The sequence below is a fragment of the Marmota monax genome, unplaced genomic scaffold, assembly GCF_021218885.2.
Source record: "Marmota monax isolate L192 unplaced genomic scaffold, Marmota_monax_Labrador192_F-V1.1 WCK01_AAM20220418_F8-fsc00006, whole genome shotgun sequence".
In the NCBI taxonomy this organism is placed as follows: domain Eukaryota; kingdom Metazoa; phylum Chordata; class Mammalia; order Rodentia; family Sciuridae; genus Marmota; species Marmota monax.
The window spans coordinates 22345237-22371996 of NW_026693712.1; the positions used below are offsets into that span (position 1 = coordinate 22345237).

Consider the following 26760-nt stretch of genomic DNA (forward strand, 5'->3'; position numbering starts at 1 on the left):
TCTTTGGGGATGAGAACCAGGCCTCAGTATTTTTTATTAGCTGCTGAGATGATTCCAATGTACCGACAAGATTGAAAATAGTCCCTAAGGCTCTGAGACCACAATTAAACTCATCTAATTTGTTTTCTTCTGGCTCCTTTACAAGGTAGTCTTTTCATCTGGAAAATTGTGTATAACAAGTCATTGCCATTGCCTTGAATATGACTTTCTAATGGAATTAATTACCATTAATTAAATGATGAATATGTGACTGAGTTCTGGTATTTGATGTAACCATTTGAACATGTGTTTCTTATTCTAAGATCAAATAGTAGAAACTCAAATTAACTGGCAATAGAAAATAATGACTCCTTACTCAAGGACTCAAATAATATAAGATTTGCTGATCAGGAGTCTTCAAGTGTTAGATGATGTTGCCATCTACTGGCAATATGTGATATTGCAATTTACTCCTTAGATGCTGAGAACAGTAACATCTGGGCCCAAGGGACTTGTGATTTACTTGAGAAAAGGCATAGTTTTTCAATTCCTAACACATGGATTCAACCATCCTCCAAAGAGTCTTGGCTCTTGTAACTAAATATTAGCACTAGTACCCAGATCTAATGACAGGCCTGAATATGGAAGTTAGTATTAGATCAAACTGCTTTAATACAAAACTAAATGAAGAATAAGAATACAGAAATAACATTTATGGAGAAAACTTTAAAAGATTTTCATGGACAGGGGCTGGTGTTGTGGCTCAGTGGTAGAACGCTAGCCTAGTATGTGTGAGGCCCTGGGTTTCATCCTCAGCACCACATAAAAATAAATAAATAAATAAATAAATAAATGTGCAATACCTTTATGTCCAACTACAACTAAAAAATAAATATTAAAAAAAATATTTTCATGGATTAAGCTAAAATTTGAAAGAGTTATAAACCCACAATACTAGAAGCCCTCTTCATTCACTTTTTGTATTTACTGAATTATGCTTTGGGTGTTATTGTCAGCCCATTTGGAGGGACACTGTAACAACCCCTGAGATCTGTTTGAAGTACCACTTCAGAATCCACTCAGTCCTTTATCCTAACTAACAGAATCACAGTTCTGTACCAAACAACATTATCCTGAGCTGCAAATCTGAATGTCTGGATCCCATCTCTTCAATTAGAAATGACAACATTTTCCATATTTAAAATTTTTACCAATCGGATGTAAGTAAGTATGGGAGGAAGTTCTAGGGGAAATTTTTGTTTTTGATAAACATGTAACTCTTTTCATCCTTTCTTCTAGCAAGGCAAGCTAATGTAAACTAGGTATTCTGTGGTCTTTAGAACAGAAGCCACATGCTTTATACAGCAAGGCAGAGGGGCAGGTGGAACATGGGACAGTACTGTCTTCATGGAGCTGCTATGCCTGTCCTGGGTGCCCTTCTTCTGGATCTTTATATGAAGAAAATCGTGTCATCGTTCTGATTTTTTGTACCTGTAGAATTCATACATCCAAGACCTACCCTCCAATGTGACTATATTTGAAGATAGGGCTATTAAGAAATAATTAAGGTTATATGGGTGACACTCAAATCTGGTGGGATTGGTGGTGTTACAAGAAAAGCAGGTGATCTTAGAAGACCAAATTGACCAACACCTTGATCTTGGGCTTTGCAGCCTCCAGAACTGTGAGAAATAATTTTTTTTTAAACCACCCAGTCTAAGAGATAGCAGTCTAAGCAGAGTAATACAACCCCACTGGACAAGACAGTGGTACAGACTTTTTGCTACTTGCATATGCATTATTCACTCATGCATGATGTGTCATCTAGAAATGAAATATTGCACTCAAAAGATATTAAGGTGTGAATTTTCTGGTAAGGAGAGTTGAAAGGTGGAGAGTTAAGTCTCATCTACTTCAAGCTGGGAATGCTTATGTGTTGACTAAACATTTGATTTCATGTTCAGACTGTGTTTACAGCAGCTGTGGTATTAGGGGAAATGATAAGAAAATTTTAAAATGTGTAGGTTACTGACTGCTGAGTTTTGCAAAGTACTCCTTGAAAGAGATGAACTCACATTAGAACCAGTCACTCTGGCAACTGGTCTGCAAGCCAAGTTGCCTGAGACACCTATGGTCTAGAGTCTTCCAGCTTTGAGAAGAAAGCACACTGCTTTCCTATCCTAAATTGATGTCTTTCAACTGGAGCTGGAACAGGAACCTTTCTTCAGGTTTCTGTTAGAGAGCATACCTGATGGTAAAGAGGGAAGCAAGGGGTCTTGCTTTTCCTCCAAATTCACACTTTCACATTGCCCATGACAACCAAGCTGAATGGAGAGAGGCATGAGATATGAGCGTGTTAACTAGGAACCCATATTTCTCAGACTTTAATTCAATGGTCAAATAAGACCTTTGGCTGTGACTATTCACAGATGGAATTGATCTGAAAACACTGAAAGCTTATTAAATTTCAGAGGGAAATGAGCTTCTAAGGAAATATCAAACACCATGGAATTACCAATTCATTGAAGAAACAGAGCCCCCCCCCTCCCATTTCACCACAGGGAATGAGTTGTGAAAGTGGGAAAGCTGTGCAGCCTCCACAGATGGATGTGTTTACAGAGCTCCCTTGGATGTTTGCTTGGAGAGTAATAAATAAGAGGACCTTCCTAAGTTCAGCCAACCAAGGAGCTGCTGAACTCCCCCTTGGAGCAGGAGTCCTTGTTGTTCCTGCCCAACCAAGAGCTGATATGATGTGTGGACAGTGGCACCTGGGTTCTTATTCTCCCTTTTCCCAAATGGAGACCTATATAACTTCTTCAAGACTTAAGCTTATTAATTACCAAGGATGAGGTGGTGCCTCAAGACTCGATGACAAGGACAGAAGATTATACAAAGACCCTGGCCTTTGAGTGACTCAAATAGCTGACTGAGATAATGGTGTGACTTTGGGAGGGAGTTAGGGAAGGTGTTCTATCAACAAGAGGAGGCGCATGCATGGATGGTGCAATGTGGTAGAAACTTTCATCCTTTCTTAAAAGAATCCCAGTTTTGTCCAAATGAGCACTGCCCAAGACCTGGGGATATGTGGCTTACCAGTTACCCTTTTTGACATTTTTTGATGAGAGGCTTAGGGCAGAGTTTGTGGCTCATCTTCAACAAGAGCTCCATGGTTATCCTAACAGCCTCATTCTTCCATCTACCTTATCACTCCACCCAAGGGTTTCATTTTTATTTTTCACTTATTTTCATAAATAATATTTTGCTGCACTTATCCCATTAAACCACTTAAAAGAAGCCATATAGGAGGAGCACTAAAAGGGAGCCAGAATAAATGGAGAGGGAAAGAGGAGGGATGAAAATTAAAAGGGAAAGGAAATGAAGCAAGAAGGAAAGAGAAAGGAAAAGAGAAAAAGGAGGAAGGAAAGTGGGGGAGGAAATCTCATAAAACGATAGGTGAAGAAGAATCTTGCAGGTCCAAACCTATGAAGGGAAAATAAATGCCACAAGTATTGATGACTCACTAGAAGAATTATGCAAAATGATTTGGAGAGCAAGACTGATAAAAGAATGAAGAAACTACAAAGGGATACAAAAATAAAACTAATTGCCCGAGGCCTATGATAGAGTTCCACGCTTTTGAAATATGCTGTCAATGCCTGTATGGTGTAGGAAATACCCGGATGCGTGGTGACCAGTGAGCACGCACTTAGGCATGCCGTTCCAGGGGCAGGTCCCAGGTGCACACCATTCAGCCTGCAGAGCAGCTACGTTTTTAATCTGGCGGAAAATGGGTGGGGCTTAGAATGGGTGTCAGCATTTGATTGAAGATCTCACAAACATTGAGTATCTCAAGCATGTTATAAATATTTAGGATTGGTCCTTTTGTCACTGTGTTTGCACAATATTCTGTGCTTTATAACATACCTAATGGCCACCAGCTTCTCTGGTTTGAAGGTTTGTCTCCTCCCAACATAATGTTAAGGGTTGATTGTCCTCATAACGGTGTTCAGAGGTGGGATCTTGAAGAGGTAATTAGGTCAAAAGTGGGTTGCGTTTGTGAATGTCTTAACGTCCTTCCCACAAGAGTTTTGTATCTCTGAAGTATGTTCCTTATAAAAGGATGAGTTTGGCCTCTTTGTGTCTTTCTTACCCTCTCTGCCTTTCAACCATGGAATGATGCATTGTGAAAGCCAAAGCCCTCCCAGAGCTGTTCCCTCCATCTTGCTGCCAAGAGATTTCTGTTCATTGTAAATTTCCCAGTCTTTTGTATTCTGTTATCGCAACACAAAATGGTCTACAACCCCAACTTACTGCTGCTTAACAACATAAATTTTTCCATTTGTTTGTTTTTTATCTTCCGTCTGTCAGCTTTCACTGTAATATTTTTTCTTTCTACACTTTTTCATAAAAAGAAGAAAATGTCAAGCTTTGAATTTGGTTTACCGCATCTCAATATATATATATATATATATATATATATATATATATCAATTTAAATAAAAACCGACCACCTAGGTATATATTAGAGTTAACTAGAGTTTAATTTGTCTTCTCAGGCATAATTTATTATGTAATAATTCTCTTATTTTCAAAAGGGCATTGCATTTCTTCTGGCATTTTCTCATAAATTCATACTAATTTTATATTCAACAGACTATAGACAATTTTTTTTAACTACATATTCTATAAAATTTACAAGAAGACTCTGCGGCTTTGAATTACCATCACAGTCCAAGTGTGATTTCAAGAAGCAATAGAAAGCTTTGGTCCAATTGTTGCCAGCAGAGCCAAATATTACTGATATCCAATAAAACCATGGTTTACTTCAGATACCCCTCAGTATTCATGTGGGCAATAAAAGTAGAGACTAACACCTACACGAACAGTTGCTATAGCTCAGTTAGTAAATAACCTCATTAAATAAGTCAGTTTACTTATCTTTCTGAAGGCATATTTTGCAACTTATTCATCTGAATGGTTAATATTTCTATCCACATCCAATCACTACAGAGATGCTGCAGCATATGGATTAGTTTTACAAATGTAGTTTGTGTTGAAGGTGCCCCGTTAGGGACAGTTGCTTTCAGTTGATCATATTCTAGTCCAGCATGCATTTTTCTATTCTTTATGGAATGAGTACTATCATTAAGAATTTTTGGTGTCCTGATAAAGAACATTTGTTAAGGAAAAGTATCCAAAGCTGAAAATAAGGGGAAAACATTCCTGCATGCCTTTCCAAAGTTAAGCTGGAGCATCAAACCCAGGGCTTCATGGGTGCTAGGAAAGACTACCAGCGAGCACATCCCAGCCCATTAGAGAAATGTCTAAGAAACCTCATGTGTAACAGGGTCCTCAGATGATGTAAGAAAAAATGATTTTGAGTATTTACTTTTGATTAGGCCCTGATTCAACAAAGTTGTTTGTTATTTTATAGAAGAATGATAAGTTGTCAAAAATTTTTGCCCAGGAAAAAGGCACATATTTTCTTTCTAGAAGAAAAGATATCCCAAAGTTTGAAATGTATTGCTCTTCAGGAATTATCTTTTTGTCTTTTTAAAAATAATTTATCTTCATTTCATCCCAGTGAGAATGGTCATTATCAAAAAGACAAGAAATAACAAATGCTAGTGCGGTTGTGTAGAAAGGGGGACTCTTACACACTAATGATGGAAATGTAAATACAATATAGGAAAATAAATATGGAGATTACTCAAAAAAACTAAAAATAGAACTACCAAATGGCCCAGAATTTCCACTACTAGACATACACCCAAAGGATTTGAAATTGTTATACCAAGAAGATGCTTGCCCCTCAATGTTTATTATAGCACTGCTCACAATAACTAAAATAGGAATCAATCCTGATGCCCTTCAGCAGATAAATGGATGAAAGACATGTGTATTTACTCAATGGAACATTACTCAGCCATTAAAAAAAAAGAGTAAATCCTATTGTTTACAGTAACTTGTGTGCAACTGAACATAATTTTGAGTGAAACAGGCCAGACCCTGAAACACAAATGCTACATGTTCTCACTCATTCAAGGAAACCCAAAAGTGAAACTTGTTGAAGTAAATAATGGAATGGAGGTCTCTAGAGACAGGGAAGGGAAAGGGGGAAAGTGGGATTTTAGGTACTGGGAAAGGTGCTGGGGCAAGAATGCGGGTTAGAAGGGATGTGACCAATGCATGATGTATGCATGTACAAAAATATCTCAGTGAATTCCATCAATCTGTACAATTAAAATGTGTTAATAATTATAATTTTAAAAACTGAAGGAAAAACCCCACGGAATGTAAAAAATCAAAATGGAAGAGAAGTTTTTATAGTGCAAATATGCTAAAAGACTTTCCACTTGTTATTAAAATTTGTCTTTACAACTTTATTAAATAGCTTTTTTATTAACAATACAGCCCTTTTTCTCTCACTCAAATATTAATTATATTATTCTTAATGGCAAAACATCAACCAGTTTTATATCTAACTTAGCAACTGATTTTAGCTGTCTTTTACATTCTTTCAGTCTCTTGGATTCTCTTGGAATCTGTTTGACCATCCTTTTCTCTTTCACTTGGACTCTTCAAGTATTTGTATGAGAGTTTTCTTTCTTTTTTCTTTTTAGTCTATATTTTATCACGATCCCTCTTCCTATTCTAGTGCAAATCAAGGTAAGAAATGACAGAACTTTAAAAAGATGATATACTTGGAGAGGATATACTGACTTCCCTTGAAAATTGTCCAGAGAACATTAGAGCTAAGCCAGTGGTTTGGCTGGTATTTCACTCTTGAGTTAAACTCACTTGCTCTCCCAGTCTCTGGTATAATTAACTGAACAGCTTTAGCCCTCTTGCTGGCTCCACTCGATGGGCAGGCAACTTTGTACTTATGACAGCTGTGGTCAATAGCACTCTCAAAAGAGGCAGGAGCGAGGCTGACTTCTCCCCCAGATTCATCATTCCTTCTTTTCTGGAGCAGAGTTAGTGAGAAGGAAGAAAAGGGCCAGAAATGAAGATTAAATGTCAGGACATTGCTGCCACAGTTGGGCAGGTCTGATTATCCAACCCCTATGAGGAAATCCAGTGACCTTCCAAGCAAGAAAAGAACAGGCCAGGTTTTTACCATAATCAATGTTAACGTTTCTACCTGTAAGCAAGCATCTCAAGCATATACTATACAATAACACAGAATACTTTTATATTGAGCCCTTATGGGAGGTCTATGCATGTTTAAATATTCTCAAAAGAAGTGTTTTGTTTTTTTCTTCAACTTTAACCTTCAGCAGAGCTCAGGGTGTGTTAATGAACAAGTGTGAGAATGAACATATGAACCAAGCATAGGCTGAGATTTCAGTATATTATAGGAAGCTGACGTTTCTCCAATGAGCAGAGTCTGTTCAGACAGCACAGCACAACCTGACACAGCAGCTACTGAACTGGTTTCTTGCAGGGGGAAAAAAGTGGCTGCTCACCCCCAAATCAATCAGAAAGAGTATCATCAAGGTTGTTCAATAAAGGAGATTCCACATGTTCCTTAGGAAAAGATTCCCACGTCCATCAAATCTTATTGTTGAGAGCTTGAGAAAGTTCATTTGAAATTCACTGTGTTCTAGGACAAGCTCAATCCTGTTTTCAGAAAAACCTTTGTTAGAAAAACCCTCCTCTTGTTCAAACATTCTTTCTCAATCTCTCCAGTTACATAATCTGAATTCTTTTTAAAAAAAAAAAAAAATCAGTTAACCCTAGACTAGAGACAACCAAAATATCTATAAATTGAAAAATAAATGTTAAAAGCATACTAGGTTTATAGAAAGGCATATGGCTTAGTGATAAAAAGAAAAACAAAAAACTACTGATGCACTCAGCAAACATGGAAGAATCTCAAAGCATTATGTTGAATGAAAAAAGCTATACCTGGGACCATACATTGCATAACTGTGTGGATATGGAATTCAAAAACTACAACACTGAAATATGACTATCGAAACCAAAGCAGTACTTGCTTCTGCAGAGTAGAAGGGTGGGGAACTAACTGCAAAGGGGCAAGAGGAGGCATGCTGGGTGATGGGCATATTCTATACCTTGTTGGATCGTATATGAATAAGTTTATTGTCAAAATCTATTGACCTGAACATTTGATATCTATGAGTAAAAATTAAGTAAAATAAACTTCAAAAAGAAAACCTGGAAAAGAAAGGGCCATCACAGACTTTTCCAACAGCCTTGCCAGTACCTTCCCTAAGTCAAGGATTCTGAAGTTTCAATTGCCTCCTTGAAAGAGAAAACTACAGCCAAATAATCAGTTTCTGTCTGGCTGCATTTTTTTCCTACTGGACATGATGAGGTTCACCAGAGGAATGGGTGAGTCAGGAATCAGTTTCCAGAAAATTCTATATTTCTGCATGGACTGCAATGGTGGGCAGCGAAGGGGATCAAACCCAGTAATTAATGAGTGCTGTGCTCCATTAGCCAGGTTGTTTCCCTGAGGCAGTTCCCAAACAAACAGGTTCAGAGGGCAATCGCATGTGAAGTATTGTAGTCATCTTCTTCTAGGCACCAGGTCAGTGAAAGGGTTTTCCAGTTGATGAGCAAATTAATAGGTTCTTTGTTTATTTGCACAAGTACAGACCTTTCCTCCAAGGTAGAGGGTCTTGGTACTACTAAATAACCCCAGCCCAGGACACCCCAGCATTGATGTGATGTTAAAATATTATCTTGTTTATTGTTAATTATACTACCTGATGGCCTATGGAGACAGAAGGACAGAAAGACTGTCTACTACTAATTGGTCAAACTACTTCACTTCTCGGAAGTAATCAGAGGATTAAATGAGACAATTTATTTAAAGTTACTGAGTGAAGTCAATAAATGTAAATCCACAGATTTTTTTTTTTTTGCAACTTTCTCTTAGAGCTCTAAAAGTCCAACACATGTGTGGAAAGACAACTTTTATTTTCTTTTTTTCCTCAGAAACATAACTGAACCAGGTGTGGTAATACACGGCTATAATCCCAGTGGCTTGGGGACTGAGTCAGGAGGATCGTGAGTTCAAAGCCAGCCTCAGCAATGGCAAGGTGCTAAGCAACTCAGTGAGACCCTGTCTGTAAATAAAATACAAAATAGGCCTGGGGATGTGGCTCAGTGGTTGAGTGCCCCTGAGTTCAATCCCCAGTACACCCCTCCCCCCAAAAAAAACCCCATAACTGAGCCTTTAGTAAGTCATCCACCATCCCATCAGGCTCCTTACTTCTATGGGATCATAGTTATGATAGAAAGGATCAAAATCCTTGTAAGCATTAGGGAAAGAATATAAAAGCTAGTCATTTGAATGATCCTTAATGACTGTTCCCTTTTAGAAGTGAGTGAGTTGATTGAAGGACAGTGTTGGGATATGGTCCATTGAAGCATGGCATATGCTTCTGGAAAATTCGAAAATGAGCCACTAGAGCAGAAGGTGCCAAGAGACTGAATAAAGAGGTGGATGAATACAAAGAAACAAATTTGTCTTGGAGGAACACTGGGCAAAGATTTTTCTCCCATTCTGTAGCCTCTCTCTTCACACTCTTGTTTTCTTTGCTGTGAAGGAGCTTTTTAATTTGATGGGATCCCACTTATTGATGCTTGATTTTATATCTTGAGCTTTAGGGGTCTTGTTGAGGAAGTTGGTGCTTGCACCTATATGATGGAGTGTTGAGTCGATGTTTTCTTCTAGCAGTTGCAAGGTTTCTGGTCTAATTCCTAGACCTTTGATTCATTTCAATTTGACTATTGTGCAGGCTGAGAGAGAGGGATCTAGTCTCATTTTTCTACTATAGCCATTCGATTTTCTCAGCACCATTTGTTTAAAAAAACTGTTATTCCTACAAAATCTATTTTTTTGGCACCTTTATCAAGTATCAGATGGCCTTAGATATGTGGATTTGTCTTTTGTGTCTTCTACTCTATTCCATTGTTCTTCATGTCTATACTGATGCCAACACCATGCTGTTTTGGTTACTACAGTTCTGTATAATGTAACTTCAGATCAGATGTTGTGATGCCTCCTAAGTCACTTTTCTTGCTCAGTACTGATTTGGCTATTCTGGGCCTCTTATTTTTCCAAATGAATTTAAGAATCAATTTTTCTAATTCTGTAAAGAATGTCATTGGTATTTTGATGGGGGTTGCATTGAATCTGTGTGTTGCTTTTGCCAGTACGGTCATTTTGACAATATTGATTCTCTCTATCCAAGAACAGGGGAGGTATATATAAATATACCTTATGGAATTTCACTTTTTATGCATAAGTAAAAAGAAGCAATCAAATATAAATAAATAGACAAGCTAAAGGGAGTCTTGCAGAGTAGAGGAAGGAGAACAGGGAAGGGAATGGGAGGACAAGAAGGAAAAGGGAGAGGGAAAAGGGAGGATAGTGAACTGAAATCGAATTCTATGCATGTACGATTTTGTTGAGAGGAACCCAGTTACTATGTATAGCTATAAAAATATAATAATAGGGGCTGGGGATGTGGCTCAAGTGGTAGCGTGCTCACCTGGCATGCATGCAGCCCAGGTTCGATCCTCAGCACCACATACAAACAAAGATGTTGTGTCTGCCAAAAACTAAAAAATAAATATTAAAAAATTCTCTCTCTGTATCTCTCTCTCTTTAAAAAAATATAATAAGAAGAAGAATAAGAAGAAGAATAATAAGAATAAGAAGAAGAAGAAGAAGAAGAAGTATGCCTTGGGTGGCAGCAAAACAGGAAGATTCCCCACTCCCCAGTGCAGGAAGAAGGGCCATAGCCAACCAGAACAAACCTGTTGTTAAATGTAATTAAGAAACATGCTGGTGGGGCTGAAGCACTTGGCTATCTTGGTGACTTCATTTATCCTATAGGGTCTGGAAAACATGTCACCATCGCTTGGTGGGCAAAACAGCAGTTATGACCTACATGGCTGTAGTCAGGTCAAGTCAAATTTCTATGGTACGGAAGAAGGGTGGTGTCAGGATGAGGAATGGATGTTTACATAGTGGGTCCTTGTAAGTATGGACATGTTGGCAGATTTGCAATACTGTTAAAATGATAGACTTCTACCTGGGCACAGTGGTGCATGCCTGTAATCCCCCAAACATTTCTTAAAATATCCCTCCTTAATTTTTTGATAACGTGTATACATGTGATAGTTTGAGGTCTCTGGTAAAATATGATTATCCTAGCTCTCTTCACTTGTATATCAATCCATAAAATCCATGAACATCACATACGTGTCATCCTGGGTGAATGAAACAGCTGAAGCAATTGCTCAGTGGTTACCGCATCTGTACCCAGACTCTTAGGGGCTTAATGAATACACAGAGCAGGAAGATTTAATCCAACTTGGGGTGAGGGTGGTAGTCAGGAAAGACTGCCTATAAGAGAAAATTAGTCTTGATGAAAAGTAGACTAGCTTGGTGCAGAGAGGGAGAGACTGAAATCCGAGGAATCAGAACATCCATCTGGATACCTCAAAGGCATTTCAAACTCAACTCCACCTCATGCTCCACTACCTTGAAGCATGCACGTGAGGTTTACATATGCACCCTTTTTCCCCTCTCTCTGGGGTCTCTGTCTCTCTATCTTTCTGTCTCTCTCTCTGAAATCCTCACTAGAATCATCCATCCAGTGTTACTAAAAGAAAACAGGAGTTGACTTTGCCCATGTCTTCTCAGTCATTACCAAGCCTGTTCTTTCTAACTCCTCAATATCTTCTTGGCTGCTCCCCACACCATGTGGTATGTCATGTTTTCATGACTATTTAGTTCACCATATTTCCTGATTTTCTATATTATATCTTCTGTCAAACCCATCCAAGGACTCTTAACTACAGATATTTTACTATCTCTTTCAGGGTATCATTTTGCTCATTTTCAGGAATTTCAATTTTCTGTTAAAATTGTCCATCTCTTCATCCAGTTTGTTCATATTTTCTTCAACATCTTTCTAATAGTTTCAAGTTATTTCTATTTCCAGTGTCTTCAGGGCAGGTTAGGTGCTGTGTATTGCCAGTTTCCATCTTTGGCAGGACCTTGGGATCTCAATACCATTTATTTCCAGGATCTCCTACTCTGATTTACCACCTAGCTCCAGATTCCTGGGCCACCACATGCTCAGTACACATCTCCCCAGGGAGAATCGGTAGGCAGGGAGAATCTGTAGGCAGTGAGAATGAACTTTACCTTGAAACTCCTCCAGATTTTAATTGGTCTCATCAGCCCACACACAGATATTTAAAACTTCACTGATTTCATCTTACCCCAGAAGAGTCTCTGCCTGACTCAGGCTCAGTCCTGACCTGCCCAGGCCTGTTAGCAACCACCCTGGGGAAAGGTAATGGCCCCTGATCTTCACTCATCTACAAGGCACCTGTCGTTCTCTGGAAGAGTTCCTTTAGACTTTCTATGTATCCAAAATGTTTTAATGGCTTGAAAAGTACATATGATATTATATTTTGTCTTTATATTTTTAGTTATTTCCATTAAAACTGCAAGGTATTCTTATTGTAACAGGAAACGGTCTGTTGTGAATTTTTGTTGTCTAATCCATAAATATCCCCTTAGCATATCCAGTCTTCTCCATCACTGTTCTACCTCCTGATCCAGGCTCCCATTGTCTCACTTTAGTTCCTCATCCATCTCCCTGCTCCCTCTCTCTGCTATCCTCTAATCTCTTCTCCATTTTGTAGTCATCAAACTCTTCAAAAAGCAGATCAGAAGATAACACCCTCTTGCTGAGCAATGATCAATGGTTTCTCCATACTGAAAGGATAAAGATCGAAATCCTTAACATGGGATATTTGGGTAATAATGATGTACAGATTCATCAGTGTAACAAATGGACCACCTGGTAGGAAATATTGATAATAGGGAGGTGGTGTGCATTTTGTGGGGAGGAGATATATGGGAAATCTCATTACCTTCTTCTCAGTCTTGCTGTGAACTCAAAACTGCATATACATATATGTGTGTGTAGAAACACACACACACACACATACACACAGCAGGGGCCGTGCCTCTCAACTTTCATGCATACACACACACACCAGCTCTCTATATCTATGGGTTACTCATCCATGAATTTAACAACTGTTGATCAGAAATATTTGAAAAAATATTGCATCTGTACTGAACCTGTGCAGATGTTTTTCTTGTTATTATTACTTAATACAGTATAACAACTATTTACATTGTATCTGTACTGTATTAGGAGGCATAACTAACTAGAGATTATTTAAAGTATATGGAAAGGTGTATAGGTTATATGCAAAGGTAGGTTATATCCATTTTATATAAAGATCTTGTATCCAAAGATTTTGATATCCATGGGAGGGCCTGGAGCTAGTCCTCCATGGATACCAAGGGAAATGTGTATAAATATGATAAAGATCATAATCCTTAACATGCTTTCTAGCCTCATTCATGTAGGAGGTTTCTTGTATTGATCCAAGTCAAGGATCAGCCCTTAAAATTGGAAAAATTGTGGAACACAAACTACTTTCAATAGGATTCTGATTCTGATTGGCAGTTCAGTTTTCTAAAGCCAACAACATTTTGGTGGCTGAAAAAGTGCCAAATGTTGTGGGATTTTAAAGAGGCATTTTTAGAGGTCACTCAGTTTGAGGAAGGAAAAGAAGAAAGAAACACATTTTAAGTTGCTGTGTTAAGTTTCATGAGAAACACATGAAACACTCTACAGTCTGTAATCTATATTTGCTTTCTTCAGAATTCATTTAAAAACACAGCAGCAATTGTCCCTAGAAAGTGATGTGGCATGTTTTCTTTCTTTAAACTATGTCATTTCCCTTTTTGACACTTCTTCTTAATGGAAAGTGGCATTTAGACATCTATTTTTATTTTCAAAAGTAAACCTTCTTAAGTGAATGTAGCATAATTTTCATGAAGATAATATTGGGGTGATTTTTAATTCAATATACCCCGGCTAAAAGTGTTCTAAAACCTTCCCATCTTTCTAACATTAGGTCCTTTGACACATTCAATTGAAAGAGATGGAGCCTGCTGTCTGTCATCACTCGGTTAAACCCTTCTTTTATCTTCTATCTCTATAGTCTGAGCTACTGAGAGAGAGAGGAGGCTGACTCACCATTCTTTCCTCAGACATCCTGGACTAGGTCTGAGATTGCCTTTAATACTTCTTGCTGAAAGAACATGGGCTTGCTTGAACCCTAAATCACCAGAGCATCAAAGCAATTCAGAACCTCACTTCTCTTTGCATTGCTTTAATACTCATTTCTGCAGCTGCTATGCTTATTACTGACAATCTGTGCAGTTGGGGCAAGGAGAGCAGTGGGACCACCTGGCACGAGCCCTGGTATTGGAGGAAGCCTGGAGTCTGGGCTACTGTTAAAAATCAAGTCTACAAGAGAACAGGGCCGGTCAGGCTTTGTCACAAATGTCACCCCCTAGACTCTTCTAAGATACAAACTGCTGACAGTTCTAGAAGAATTCATCCATCAATGCTACTCAGGTATGGTCTACAATCAAGAATGTTGGGATTATCTTGACCATTTTCACCCCTTATTATTCATTTAGTTAATTTCATAATAAAATGTTTTACCATTGATAGAATATACACCAAATTTCTTTGGCTTAAATTGTAGTCTATCTATAAACTCACACAGAAACAATCTCTAGTAGATAATGAGCACTGAGTCTGGGGCATTATGAACCAAAAGGCAGTGTCCAGTGCTAATACAGAAGTAAGCTCTGCCTTGTCTTTGCTTCTCATAGAGCCTTGATTTTATGTCTTCCCTATCACCCTGGATTTCTTGCTTGGGACAGCTTTATGAGGTCTCAGGTCTGGAGCTTTGGCAGCCATCTTGAAATACAAAATGGCTGACGTGAGGAACGGAAGACCTTGTCTTAAAAGCGAAGAGAGGAAGTAGAAAAAAAGGGGGGAAAAGCCTGTCTTGTGCAGTATCACTAATTGAACCAATGGTGAACAACTGCCTACTTCCATATTTTGATGTATAAGAAGAATAAATTTCTTGTGAAAAATCAATATTAGTTGTTACTTAGTCTTAGAAAATACACTTAACTGATACAAAATTGTTCTCCTTTTACAGGAAGGTGTGTTTTTTATTTGTATGTAGGACAATATTTATTACTGATGCTGTTACTGTTGCCAGGAAGTTTCAGTGTGAAAGAAAGTTTTGTGTTGGGCAGCTAAGGGGAAGACTTACTTTTGGCCCCCAATATCCTGCAAACACCGATTCTATGCTGGGGGAATTCTATTTTGTCTTAGTATTCTCATTATGGAACCCAGAACCTCACTCTCTCAGTCCTGGATACAGGCATGAGCTGAGTCCTCTGGAGGTCTTTGTAGCATTTGTTCCAGGGAGGGCAGGGGCTGTACCTCTCAGCTTTCCAAGAGCTCAGGGACAGAGGTCCCAACACCCACTCAGTATCAGCCATGAAAGTACCTTTTTCACAGCCATGTGGGCTACGAGGGATATAGACTGATCCCTAAACATTGTTTAATAAGTTTATTTTTTGCTCAAAATAGCTGACATTGATTCTTAGCATCCAGACTGACACATTTCATTATATTAACAATTTACCATTTTTGATTTATCCGTTATCCTAAAGTTTACCACCTAGTCCTAACTAAACTCAAAACCCACAGATCCCAACTAAATCTGATGTTCTTCATACATGAAAGCCACCCTAATACCACTGGTCCACTTACAGGATGTAAGAGTAGTTCTGATGCACGTTCCATATCTTAAGTATTTTAAGTCATTAAATTTAAGTCATTCTCAAAGATGAGAATTGGGTACCACATAGCACATGCCACCACCTCCCAGCAAGGCTGTTTCTTTAACCAAAAAGGGAAGTGATCCTTAATATCCTTTACTTCAGGACTCCCCAAGACCTTATGAATTAAGGGACCCATCAATCCATGTAAAGGATTATATCTACTGATATTTCCTGTACTTGAAACACTGAGAGTAAAAAGAGTCAAGTAATCTAGTCTTCATACAAAAATACTTTTTCATAATAATTTGCTGACCATCTAAAATAGACTTCAGGGAACTGCAGGGAACCCAGGACTACTCTTCAAAAACTGCTTAATTAGGGATTTATGGAATACCTGTCATGTGCATATGTTGAATTGAGCTCTATAGAAAATGTGGAAATTCAGCTGAGGGTGGCAGAATGGGCAGAGGCAGAGCAGTGGGAACAGAAGAAGCCTCCAGGTGCACTCAAGCAGTGGACAGGACCAGTGGGGCAGTGACCAGAGAGGGAAGCAGAAGCCATTTTCCCCTGTGATCTCATTTACTTAAGTGCCTCTGAGCAATGCTATTTGTTCTAAAGTTTTGTTACATAAAACATTTTAAGAGCTTAAAAAAATCAGCAGTTTTTAGAGATAAGATTGGTTTCAAGTGATGTAAGATGTAGCATATTTGCAAAGTAACTGCCATTTCCCAGGAGGAAAGGAAGTGGTAGTTTCCTTCTTTGAGCTCTGGTAAGGCTTAGAGATAAGCCATTCATCATTCAGTTCACATGGAATCAAGTGGATTATTTCTGTTCATTGCTGAAAGAGAGTGAAACTTTCCACCCAACATTCCTCATGACTTCTGGGAAATCTCAGGCACGTACCACACAGCTTAGGTGAGGATCTCTTCTGCCAAGCCTGCCCTTCCCATCACTTTCTGGAGGAGTTCCTGGTGACTCATGGCATTTCCCTGCATCTGCTCTCCCAATTCATATCAGTGGGTGCATAGAGAGGAAAACAGGGCCCAGTGCTCACCTGGAGACCATCGCTCCTCTCAGAGAACCAGAGTCACAGGCTTATATCCAAATAAGTGTGTAGTCAGATCAAGTGATGGCCTGGAGTTTTAGGAAAGGTCCAGTGACTCAGGTAGCTTCCAGCGACCACCTTCCAGAAAGAAATAAAATCGGGCCAGCTACATATATCTATATAATATAGGATGTGAGCATGTATGAAGGTCAGAGGCATAGAGACCAGGGTATGAATGTATGAATGGTTAGGGTCTTTATGTTTTATTTTCTGAAATACATACCACTGCATGTAAGACAGAGCAAGTGCTAAGTATTTGACAAAAGACAGAATAAATCAATGATGGCAGGCAGGCAGGCAGGTGGGTAGGAGCATGACATTGTGTGCTGGATGTTGAGCCCTTGGGGCAGTGAACACTTGGTGTATTATACTTCTCAGAGACTCAATCCATGCAGGAAGGTGGGTCCAGACTTCCACATCCCATTTGTTTGCCACTAATTCGCCCACTAGGCTTGCATAATATTTACTCTAATGGGGGGAAATGAGCCAAAAGTTATGGGACAGTGGCTCCACATGGAAATTTCAGATGAGAAAAAGAACTAAAATAAATGAGCTAAAAAGAATAGAATTTAGTCAGAGATAGCAGACAAAAATAAAAATGATAGCAAAACCTGCACTGAAATATCCATTCTTGGCCATAGTTAGCAAATAAATGGTATTGCTAAAAGCTAGAGGCTTGGGTCATGGTTCAGACCTGTGAGGTACTGGGTTCGATCCTCAGCACCACATAAAAATAAATAAAATAAAGGTATTGTGTCAGTCTACAACTAAAAAATTAAAAACAACTACATGCTAGGATTTATACCATTTTTTTTTTTTAGTGAACATTAAATCATCTTCTACATATAAAAGTTAACAAATACCTTATAAAACACAGATGAAAACTAAATAATAAATATTTTGCATGCCCTTTTGGAGATATTTAGTAGATTTTGTTCAAATTGGAAATTAGTATAATTAAAATTGGAATTCATCATACAGTGCATAGATACTAAAAACATCTCTATAGTTCTTTTATAACTAAATCTCATCATTAAGTCCCCACACCACTAGATTTTTTTGGAAAACAAAATCACCAATTAAAATTGTCACCAGACAGGGGTCATCTTTTCTCAGAAAATGTGAAGCAACTGTCTTCTTGGAAGGAGACCAGTATTTTTGTTTTGTTTTCAGGGTTTAAAAGTAAAATACTATGCTAACACTCATCTTCAAACATTCAAAAAAGGATTTTTAAGTGAGAGGATACTTTTCTATCCTTTGAAAGTGTAATCCCCATTTTAGCATAATAGGACTACAAGAGAGGTGAATATAGGAAGTGGGAGGGAAAAAGCCTTCCCTATTTTGTTCTCATCATCCTTGGAGGATGGCAGGAGGGGGAGGAGGAGGGGAAGGAGGAGGAGAGGAAAGAAAGGGGAGGGGAGGGGAGAGGAAAGAAGGAAGAAGAGAGGGAGAGGAGATATAGGGAGAGAAGTTTGGGGGGGGTCATGAAGGAGAAGGGAGGGAGTGGGTGGGGAAGGGGAAAGGAAAGGAAAAAGAAAAGGGATCCATTTCCCTCTCAGTCTTGTAGATGGAGAGGGAAGTGAGATACTGAGTACCTGGGAAGGAGGAATCTTAATCCCCAGCACCTAATCCTGGCCTCTGGGAAGTGGGTGTGCATCAGTGAGTTGAAATGAAAGGAATGAAGAAGCATGCAAAGAAAGGCTGAAGAAAGAATATTTCTTTTGTTTATCAGTGTTTCAATCCTGGTCACAAAAAGGTCCAGAAAATGAAATAACTTAACCCTTATGAAGGTGCCTTTAAATTCTTAAAATAAATTTTCCTTTCTGCTTAAACACTAAAATTTTCTATAATTTACAATCAAGAGTCCTAAATAAGATGATATAAAATGTAATTTAAAAATCCAGTCACACCAGTAAAATTTTTCAATGCCTTGGATCTTGGTGTACTCTGATTTGACAATGCTAATTTAGTTCCTTGAAACAAAAAAGTATGTATTTCAAATATTCTACTCACAGTGCTTTTATTTAATGAATATATAGAACTTGTAAGTACACACAAAGTTTTAAGAATGCTTCCCCAGATCCTCGTATAAAACTTTCTCCAGGAAGAAATGTATTTTTAGACAGATGCAATTTTTGCAATTCTGCTTGCCTCTCCCCTTCATCTACTCACAGAACCCATTTCCGTGGGTAGTTATTCTACCTTCTCAACTCATGTGGCTCTGCATGGTTGTTTCCATCTCTTTTTCAGAGTTCCACGTGACCAAACCCAGCTAATAAAGCACCCAGCTAATAAATCTCTCTGGCCACAGTGATAGGTTCAAAGTTTAAGTAGGCACATTGAAATCTGTTTAGGACTTGTTTAAAGAGAACTCCTTTCTAGTTAGTTTCAGAAGAATATGTAAATTCAGAACTGTTGGGAGCTACCTTGCCTCAAGTTCTGATCATGGATACATTCCCAGTACTAATAAGAAATACTAGAACATAGTAGGTTCTCAATAAATCTTGATTGAGCAGTTAGTTAATAATGAGGAGAGCAAAAAGGGGAACTGGAGAAACTGATTTCCAAGGAACCTGTCAATCTAGCAACAGGTGAAGCCAATTTTATTGCTAGATTTTGCAAACACTATTATGTATGAGTTGGGCTTCCTTCACTTGTAAGCAGCAATTAATAAAAAAAGGCATAAACCTATATATAAATTTACACTATGTATTGGAAAGTTCAGTAAATCTTGTGATTGGTAAGGAAAACATAAATCAATATTATCTTGAGAAAAGATAAAAAGCTCAATAGTAAGTAAACAGAAAAAATCAAATAGAAAAAAATTATGATGTAATAAAGACTCTAGGCAGGGCTTTTCCCACTTTGAGTAGAAAATTTAAAAAAAAATCAAAGATAGATAAAATTCTAAGAAATGGAAAAATGGACAGTTATATCTTAATTAGAAATAGTACTATCCCAGGAATTAAACATGATTCAATATAGGAAATATGTGATTAAAATTCATTATATTACACCAATTAAAGATCTTGATCCTTCAAGATAAGCTGAAAAAAATCACTTGACAAAACTCTACACATACCTGTAGTTTAAATTTTTAGAGCAGCAAGTTAGAAACAGAATTAGAATTTAACAAAGGATATCTACCACAAACTCAGAGCACACATCATCCTTCATGAAAGAACATTTAACAAGCATTTCCCCTGAAGTCAGTAACAAAACAAAAACTTGTGCTGTTTGTCAGTATTTGACATTTTGTGCCAGATCCAGCTAAAGCAATCCTGATTCTAAACAACTATATGAACTATGAATAATTGATAAAAAATAAAATCTCAGCAATCATAGAATGGGATTCTCTTCGATTTTCTAAGTTAAGAATACATCCGCAGACTCTTAAAAGAATTTGGCAGTGTCACAACAGATAGCCATATAAAAATCAAAATGCTTTTATAATAGCAATAACCATTTATAAAATATATTAGAAAAAGAGATTTCAATATAACAAAAATAAAAACCCCAGAAATAAATTTGTCAAAAAAATCTATATTTTAAAAATCTATGAAACCAAGAAATGCTTGCCCACAAGTAATTTGATGTAATGAAGAAAAACAGTGTGCTTAACTAAAAACACTCAGTATTATGGTTTTCTATAAATTAATCCTACTAATATAATACAATCCAAATCATAACTTCAAGAAAATACGCTCACCAGTAGCCAAAAAATTTTTGAAAAATATTAGGGCTCTATCCCACTAAATCTGAAACCATACCACAAGTACCATCAAAGTAATACATTTATTAGAAATATAAAATGGCTCAATAAAAGATTTTAGTACATTTAATGAAGCAGAATTTCAAATCAGAGACAAAAGAATTAATTTTTCAATAAATTATTTTTGAAGACATTTGAATTTAGGCATGTCTATACCTTACTTTAGTCACACAATTACAGATAAAGATCTAGACATTAACAACTCACACAGATGCACATTGCAGGAGAAAATACAACTGCAAAATGAACAAATATAAACAAGATTAAAAAAATATGATTAATGTCTTAGAATAAGACAAAATTGATCAATTTGGCTATATAAAAATATAAAATCTCTATTAAAAAAAGAAATGCTGGGCTGGGGATGTGGCTCAAGTGGTAACGCGCTCACCCGGCATGCACGGGGCGCTGGGTTCGATCCTCAGCACCACATAAAAATAAAGATGTGTCCACCGAAAACTGAAAAATAAATATTAAATCTCTCTCTCTCTCCTATCTTTAAAAAAAAAAAAGAAATGCTAACTAAGGTTAAAGACAAGCAGTCAACTGGGAAAAAACATTGGAAACAGACATAGACCAATATCTAAGTTTTATAAAAACTTAACCAAATCCATGAGATAAAAAGACAAATCATTCAATAAAAAAATGAGAAGAAGAAAAAGATAACTCACCAAAAAATATGGTCTAAAACAAACATGAAAAGATGCTCATCTGAATTAAAATAAATTTTTTCACTCATTAGGTTAATAAAAATTATAAAGATTTTATTAAAGAGTTCCATGAGAAGGGGAAGTAGCTGCTCATTCTTAGCTGAGGGGAACTGTAAACATGATAGTCATTTTGGAAGCCAACTGGATGGAAGTATCTCTTTAAATTAAAAATACTTATCCTCTGGCCCAGCAATTCGAATTCTAAGCAATTACTACAGAGAAATTATTACATGCACATAAAGACTCACATAAGATGATGTTCACTCCAGCTCTGTTTAGAATTAGAAGGGAGGACTACCTAAGTGTCCATTTTAGGCCAAACAGATTATGGGACATGATGCAAAATAAAGATCAGTTCAATGAGAATGTACTAAAATAAAAAACAAGTGGTGGGCTGGGGATGTGGCTCAAGTGGTAGCGCGCTTGCCTGGCATGTGTGCGGCCCAGGTTTGATCCTCAGCACCACATACAAACAAAAATGTTGTGTCTGCCGAAAACTTAAAAAATAAATAAATATTTAAAAAAAAAAAAAAAAAAAACAAGTGGTAAAAGCAAGTTGCAGAATGATGTAAAGATCTTTATGTAAAAAACCAAAACTATACATTTTATTTCCTGTGGTTATATACAGAGATTGAAGAGTTGTCAAAAAAGATGTCTGACATCACTTATTATGTTTAATTTAAAATTTAAAGATACAGCAATATACACAGACTGATTTTTAAAAAATATATACAAAATTATACTTTATGTTCTTTTCCCCTCCCTCTTTGATGGTAAATGCATAGAAAAGCTTCTGGAAGGTAACCTGCCAAACTAATGTGGGTAATACTATCCAAAGATATCTCCAATAAAAATAACATATTCAACTCAATACTCTCATTTGAAAATATAAAAAATTTCAGTTCATGATTTGTTAAAAAAATGATTTCTGTTGATAGTTATTATCATTTGTTTTAGCTATTTACAATCTTTACAAGGTATACGACTGCATACTGTATTTTTGCCATATTTCTACAATAATTATGTTGAGAACAGGGGAAATCATACTCAGGAAAGTTTTTAAATTTTTTTTAAATATATTTTTTAGTTGTAGATAGACACAATAACTATTTATTTTTAATGTGATGCAGAGAATTGAACCCAGTGCCTCAGGCTAGGCAGGCAAGTGCTCTACCGCTGAGGTATAGTCCCAGCCCCTCAGGTCAGTTTTTAAAGGCAGAACTTAAATCATTATTAACATTTCAGTTAGTGGCTTTAACAAATTGATATATATTTTTAAAAGATAACCAAAACTGAACACAAACTTACTTCCCTAGTTTACTAATTCTACATTATTAAATAAAAACATTTTAACATTAAATTCCTTCTTAGTCAATTCCTTTTAAGGACTGCTTTTTTGGGAGGAGATTAGTCTGTAAAACTCTAATATTTAACAAGAATGTTATTGGTGTCTAAATCTAACCAGCTGCATTTTAGGAATGACACTAGTTTTGAGTGTACTAAATAAAAGCAGTTTTTTAGAACACTGTGCTTTTAATTTTAAGAACTGCTTATTTTTAACTTATGTATTGCTCAAGTACTGAAACATAAAAAGGAAAATGATGAGGAAAGAGAAAACTGCCAGATCTTCCAGGTTTTGCAATAGTTGAGACAGAAAAGAAGAGTCAGCAGTTTCTTCCCAAATAAAGCAAGTCATCCGTGAAGAAGGAAAATCTCTTTTAAGGACAACCTTCAATAGAAATTGGAATTCCCCTTTCCTATTATGGGTATCCATTCAATCTTTTTCTATAACAATTTGCCTTGGGCAAGTGCCCATCATACTTCTGATCCAAGAATAAGTTCCTTCATGATTGACAGTGGAAAAAGCACTAGGCCTGTATTAGAAATTCAGATTCATCACTGAGATCCCAGTGACCTTATACTGATTCTTCTTCAACCACATATGAAGGCAGTACTAGATGATGTCCAAAATGCCTTCCAACAATAAGAGCCATGATTTCATCAAAAACTATCAAGGAAGGAAACACTCCTTTTTTCTTCATAAGGGCATTTTTATAACTATATTACAGATCCCTTACAACTGATATCTTTAACTTAATTCAGTACTTCACACTAAATATGTAGTATCTCTTATATGTAACATATTAAAAAACACATGCTGACAACAATAATTTAAAAAGCCATAAAAGTACCTAAAATGAAGGAACTCAAAGTAAGTTATCTGAGTAGATTCTTAAGGCTTTCCAAACAAAAGTGGGGGAAATTTTATTTCAAGAAAGTATTTAGCATTTAAAGTACTGAGTTATTTACTATTCTGTAGTGCTGCACTTTTTTCACACTGAACCCATCTAATAAAAATCTTTGCTTTCTTTAATCACTTACGGTTTTTTTTATAACAAAGCACTTTTGATATAATTTAAAACACACATGCTTTGATTGAAGAGGGACTGTAAATGAATCCAGCTTTCTTCCACTTGTGATGACAACTTTGTCATTTCTTCTAGGAGTACTGGTTCTGTAGGAAGCATTTTAAGGTGTAACTGAAAAGAAAAATGATAGATATTTTATTTAAGAAAATTAAAATTTTACCTGATTTGGATTTTTTTTTCCTACCAAGGAGCCCAAGAAAATGCTAATTTTTTCCTTTAAATGCTGGTTTATTATTCTCTCTGATTTCCCGCTTGTTCATTATTTTTTTTCTAAATCATGACTTCCTTGATGGACTGTCACTCCCTCAGCAGAACTGAAGTGGTCATCGTTGTTCATCAAACAAAAGTCCTGAACCAAAGTCCTATTTCTAACACTAACTCTAACTAAACTTGGTAAATGTGGAAAAATATACAAATATAATCTGTGGCACTTCTATTGTTCAACCTTGTATGTTACTGTCTAGCTTTTTAATAATTTAAAAATAATTAGATCAAGTGAAAATAAGTTTTAAATAATTAATGAGACAGATAAAAAATCATGTATTACTAAAAATGAGCATCATCTATCCTTCAATGCATTAGACTATTAAAGAAGACCTTCAAAACACAAGCTCTCTATTCTCTCTATTCTGTTAATCATAAAAGCAACTGTTGTGTCAAATCACTTGAAACTCCTTCAACTATAATAGAGGTGAATATTTTGTTTTCAGCAGTAGAAAAACCAAATATAAAATCTGACTTTTTCTTTATGATCAAGAAAAACATAAAATATAACTATTTACAAAAAGTTAATGGTTTAGTACATTGGATCAAATGATGACATAGGAAAATTACAAGGTACAGTCGATATTGTAATAAAATTATAATAAAAAGTAAAGATTAACAAACCATGTGGTCCAACTACTTCAGTGCAGTAGTTCCTAGCCACATGTGACTATTTAAACTCTAAAAAATTAAAAATTCAGTCTTCTAAGTCACACTGGTCATATTTTCTATATTGAACAACCACAGAAGGCAAATGGCTATCAGATAGGAGAGTGTGAATGTATAGCATTCCCAGCTTTGCAGAAAGTTCTACTAGATAATGCTGCTAAGGAAGGAAGGTAGAAAATATTAGACTTACTTTTAGAAACAATGCAAGGTATGCCTGGGCTAACTCAAAATCACGCTTTCTGTCCAACATCATCTCGATCATTTTCAAGAAACTCTGCATGACTTCTATAGATCCACCACAGTCAGGAGACAAATTCCTTAGCTCTGTTTCAATTCCTGATGGGCCCATTTCTTTCAGAAGGCTGAGAGCGGCTTCATCTGCATTAAGTTTTAAAAGGAATCCCATTATTATCTACATTTACTAAGAAGCTACAGTTTTTCTTTCATACCCCACACGAGATATATTTAAATGGCATCAGAAATTTTAAGTGTTAATTTTTTTATGTTAAGCAGTAGAATAAACTCCCAATGAGTGAAAATCAGCAAAAATAACAAAATCAATACAATAAAAATATTGAAAGCACTAAATTTTCTGAATTTATAGTAATTTAAACTTTCTTTCCTGCTCTTAAATAAAATCTAATGCTTCATGACACACACTTCAAGGTGCTCACAAATCAATTAGAACAAATTCTAACACAGGAAGACTATCAAGGTACATAACAAACTATTAACAATAATTACCACTGGGTATAAGATAAGGTAGAGTTTTTTTTCTTTCTCCATTTTATTATTACAAAATTGTAAAAGTACATGATAACTAAGAAATAGTAACAATACAAAAATATATAAGAAGGGAAAGGTGCCAGGCCTTCTTCTGATCCTTCAAACCTACTTCATAATTGTTTCATATGCACTCTACAAAAATATACTCAACAAACCATTTTATATGAGATTTGATACTGTAATGGCAATGACTGCTTTCAGCTTTTTGAAACACCACCAATGACAAAAGGCTATAAAAATATTATTTTTATGTCACTCAGTATATTTTGAATAATAGTGGTTTTTGTTGTTTGTCACCCCAAAATACAAGTCTTTCAAGGGCATCTTTTCACTTTTGCCCATGTGGATTTCATAAAAACAAAAGCATTAGGATCATAAACCAAAAGGATAGATCAAATGTTTCAGGAGACTACTTATGATCTTTACAATTGCTTACAGTTAATAGTTTCATTAGTATTAGCTGTAGACTATCACCTTCAAATTTTAAATATATTAGCACATTTAACTCTATACATTATAAAATTTCTATAAGATAATACGGAAATATAAAATTACTTAAGACAAGTCTCTGTTGTACTGAAAATGGCATTCCAAATCAAATATATAAATAAAAACAAAAAGCTTGAAAATTACCTATAACAAAATTGTTATATTTGATACATACCAAGATCCTCATTATAAAAGTTGTCAAAATTTACCCTTCTCCAAATTGGAAAAAAAAAAAAAAAAAAAAAACAGAAAATCTGTTTTTTTTTTTTTTTTTAATTATTTTCTTTTAGTTGTCAATGTACCTTTAAGCACTCCATCACTGAGCCACAACCTCAGTCCAGAAAATCTAATTTTTCATGAAGAAAGTATGTGGGGTTTTCCATGGATTTTTGCAATATCAATATCACCTGAGTTTAGTGTGACTCATTTAATATAATTTAAAAGGTAAATCAGTTCAGATTAGAACTAAAATTTCAATCCTTTTAGTTTTTACTATATCCTTTTAGCTACTTTCTTTTAGGAATTTAATATTTCCTTTAATTTTTTGTCACATAAAATAAGCTGCAAATACTTGTTAAAATATTTTATAATTTAACTTACACGTATTATTTACCAGTCCTTCTTCAAGTTTCAAGCAGAAATCTGACTTCTGAGCTAAGATCCCAAGATTTACAACTTTAGACTTAAACAAAAACAAACACACATTATTCAAAGAACATAGGTATCACCAAAAATTAATGTTGATAATTACAAACTATCAATAATTTACTCCGTATTTGCAAAACTGAATCTTAATAAAAAATGATACAAAATATATGCAAACA

The 26760-nt window shown here is 36.1% G+C and overlaps 1 protein-coding gene across 1 annotated transcript in view; it reads right to left on the minus strand.

Annotated features, from left to right (window-relative positions):
• Nucleotides 1–20593: 20593 nt before the first annotated feature.
• Wdr36 (WD repeat domain 36) overlaps nt 20594–26760 on the minus strand; it is a 40034-nt gene continuing 33867 nt past the window's right edge. The window contains exons 21-23 of the mRNA XM_046460398.2: nt 26537–26618; nt 24852–25039; nt 20594–23839 (exon numbers count right to left, since the gene is read on the minus strand). Coding sequence (XP_046316354.1) covers nt 23690–23839; nt 24852–25039; nt 26537–26618 — 420 coding nt within the window. The 3' untranslated portion in view covers nt 20594–23689. The remainder of the gene's footprint in view (nt 23840–24851; nt 25040–26536; nt 26619–26760) is intronic.